The 3,681-nt window shown below is 33.3% G+C and overlaps 1 protein-coding gene across 1 annotated transcript in view; it reads right to left on the reverse strand.

Annotated features, from left to right (window-relative positions):
- Positions 1 to 277: 277 nt before the first annotated feature.
- The window catches only part of LOC108692012 (NAD-dependent protein deacetylase sirtuin-1), a 9,924-nt gene continuing 6,520 nt past the window's right edge, over positions 278 to 3,681 (reverse strand). The window contains exons 5-10 of the mRNA XM_018200086.1: positions 3,394 to 3,601; positions 2,767 to 2,925; positions 1,954 to 2,230; positions 961 to 1,799; positions 679 to 852; positions 278 to 544 (exon numbers count right to left, since the gene is read on the reverse strand). Of these exons, the coding sequence (XP_018055575.1) occupies positions 471 to 544; positions 679 to 852; positions 961 to 1,799; positions 1,954 to 2,230; positions 2,767 to 2,925; positions 3,394 to 3,601 (1,731 nt within the window). The 3' untranslated portion in view covers positions 278 to 470. The remainder of the gene's footprint in view (positions 545 to 678; positions 853 to 960; positions 1,800 to 1,953; positions 2,231 to 2,766; positions 2,926 to 3,393; positions 3,602 to 3,681) is intronic.

Consider the following 3,681-nt stretch of genomic DNA (forward strand, 5'->3'; position numbering starts at 1 on the left):
TAAATAAATATATGGAAAGTAATGAAATTGAAATGTAACTAGATCGTTATAATGTGAATAAAGTCGTTTTTCACAGTTATGGGAGTTTCCCAGCAGAGGCACAAATCGACACAGGAATCATTCTGTCTTTGTTTCTTACTGATCATCGAACAAGGATGACTCCTGTGTTTTTATATCTCTTGGAAAGTTTCCCATAATGATCCTTTCATAAAACGAAGAATTAATTCATAACACTTTAATAAGTTTCTGTGTGCGTGCGCTCGCGCGCGCGTGTGTGTATGTGTGTGTAGATATCACTTTGCTTCGTAACTGAATCGATAAAAATTGCACCGTTTACTTATTCTATACAGATTATCGCAACAAATGCTGATAAAAATCGATAGAATAACATTAAAACTATTCGTCATGTCCAAACGCAACTCTCCATTTAATATTATTTAATGTTGTGTAATAGTATAAGAATTACTCGCTCACTTTGCATCATTGTTTTGACCGTTAGTGTCGGCATCGGCATTTGTATCCTCTGACAGATCATCGTCCGCGCCTGAAAACAGAGATACAAAAACATAAAATAATTAAATAAAACAAGATATACGTATATTATACATGAAACAATCACATACAAATTTACGAACTAAAGTTAAAAAAAAAAAAAAAAAAAAAAAACTCGAGATTTACCTGTCTCTTCCTCCTCATCTTCTTCTTCTTCTTCTCCGGAAGAAGAATCACTGTCGCTATCTGTGCTCTCGGAATTTGCCGAAAGGGAACATTGATCATATTGCTCAGGTTCGGAATAGACCTCCGCGCCAGGGAAAATATACCTGCCTGCTGCCAATTGGTAATAGGAATTTTCTGTAAAAAAAAAAAAAAATCCCAACCGTATTAATATTTTTGTCATTTACAAGAATACTAAAATATGTATTTGTGATATTTGCAAAAATACATAGTAGGTTTTTGTACCTGGTAATCTAGTAGCGAGGCTCTCCCGAATCTTTGATTGCCAACAATGTCTCTCTAATCTTCGGTTCTTCAATTCAGTTATATGAAACTTTTCTTCTGTGCTATCAATACTGTTACAACTATCACCTATACCTGAATCCAATACCGAGTCTACCGATGCTTGCCTCGGTTTCGGTATCGTTTTGTCTGATTCAATAGTAGCATCTAGATTCGCGACAACGTCATCATACTTTTTTGATTTTCCACACTTATTTAGCGACTTGTGAGACTCCAGAGTAGTTTCGCTTATTACAGCTTCTGAAGAAAGAGATAATACTGTCGGCACCACCTGACATTCTTCCGAATTATTTTCATATGTAATGTGAAGTTCGTTTTCTGACGAGATCATTGTGTGTTTAGTATTCACTTTCACTGGTGATGTGGAACTCGCAACTTCTGTCTCGCGTGTGCTACCAAAATTCATCCTCTTAGGACTGTTCTCTATACTAGTGTCGCCCAATCGTCTTTTCGGACTTTCTCCTAGAATATTGAAGATCTCTTCTGGATTCTCCACCTGAATATGATTACTATGCAAAGATGATACACAGACATCGATATCATTTGTACAGTGATGTGGCATTACATTCGTGATAGAAAGGCTATCCTGACTTTCAGTCGAGGATACAACAGTGTGAGGTTTCAAATCAACTTCTGCACTATCGCGCGATATTTCAGTATTACTTGTCGTGTCTTGACTCTGTTCCCAAGTATCATCAGACAGACATCGCAATGGTAAAAGCTGCGAGACTTCCGTCAGAAATTTATCGTACCAACAAACTTCCTCATAAGTATCGCCCATTCTGCACAAATTGAATTGATATGTTCGTTAAATACAAATTTAATGTATAGGTATATTTTTTGTGATACACACATTTTTAATTTTAAGAAAAAAAATTAAATAAGATATATGTTTCATATAAAATTTTCATATAAAAAATTTAACTTTTTACTTACAAATGGCAAATTTGATTTATAATAATGTCACCATCTCCCAATAGCTCAACATCAAATTTGAGATGTGGTAATGGTTCTCGATTAATAAGGATCTGCGGTACATGCGACGGAATGGATGAAGGAATTAGGGCAACCGGCCGAACTTTCAAAGATGATCCAATAACTATTAGAAGGTCGCAATCGTCCTTATCTTTGGCCATCGCGTCATGGAAAGCATCTGGGAGGCCTTCACCGAAGAAGACAATATCTGGCTTCATTATACCTTGCGACACCAAATCTGAGAATAACACATGAGAGAGAATTATTAAATTTAATTAAATTAACAATAATTTTAATTAATTAATTTAAATTAAACGATTATTTAAAATGGCATTTTTGTAACGTTCCGCTCAATCGTAACATATAGTATTATTGAATTGAGGAAACAGAAAACAATCCAGGACAATAAACGACAAGCCTCGAAATAGTCGCGAAACATGGCACTCACACAGGTAAGTGCAATCTTTTAAGTTTACCTTTATATGCTTATTAAAAAGCGAGGCTTTATAATCGCAGTTACGATTGATGATATCAACTTATGTGTTGGATCGGTAACTTCATTTAGTTCGAGACATTCCGAGAAGAAGAGTAGAAACGTTCTCTCATTGGCCATCGATTCGCGACATTATATAGCAAAGGCTAACAATGAAAAACTATCACTAAAGATAGTTATATAACCCTCCGTATCATATTGAAATTGACAAGCCATTACGAAAGACTGCAAATAAATACACTATCAGCAAGGATTATGTAAAAACGAGATGCTCTATTTACCTCTATAGTTCTCGCTACAATTCATTTCGGACAGAGAGGGCAATGCATTGACACGGCACTTTGGACACGTAGGTATCCTCTGTGCGAAGATATCTTCCCTGATGTCATTCGCTCTAACTTGATATTTACACTTTGTACACGATGCGGTAGCGAAAGAGCCTTCAACGAAAAATATACAATAATTAAAAAATAGTTGACATAACTAAACGTAATTGTACATTATATACAAGCTTATGAGTTATAATACAAACACTGCATAAACTTGACAATAATGTTGCAACAAACATACTTCAATAAGATGTACAATGTTTCTTAGTGTTAACATTTCAGTTGATTTTTTAGATAATTTTTATAAAGAAATTTATATAACTGTATTACTACACATATGTATTTATTATGTATACGTGGATAAAATCTTATGATAATTTAATGTTAATTTAATTTAATATTAATTAAATTTAAAAAACTCTACTTGCTACAACATCGACAGTTATCGATATAAAAAATACATTTATTTATTAATAAAAAAAACATCAAAAATTTTTAATAAAATTTAATATATTAAAAAATCTGAATGTTTTTCATGTACAAATGTGTAATAAACATATATAACAATATTATATTTACCATGACATTCAATCACATTTTCGATACCAGCGACTTGTTCCAAAGTGTCAATATTTTGTGAATAATTCCTCAAGAGCTTCTTCTGCTTTTCTAACATTTTGATGAACCTATGACAAGGGCTAGGTTTAAACTGCCCTGGATATATCTCGCGCGCAAATTTGTAGAACGGTCTGGGATCTTGACTAAAATAGTCAATGTCAAACATAGCCTAGAAACAAATACAGTAAATATAAACTAGACAAATTCTTTATAATTGTGCAAAATTTTTAATTATATATATATATATAT

Source organism: Atta colombica, unplaced genomic scaffold (assembly GCF_001594045.1).
Source record: "Atta colombica isolate Treedump-2 unplaced genomic scaffold, Acol1.0 scaffold55, whole genome shotgun sequence".
NCBI lineage: Eukaryota > Metazoa > Arthropoda > Insecta > Hymenoptera > Formicidae > Atta > Atta colombica.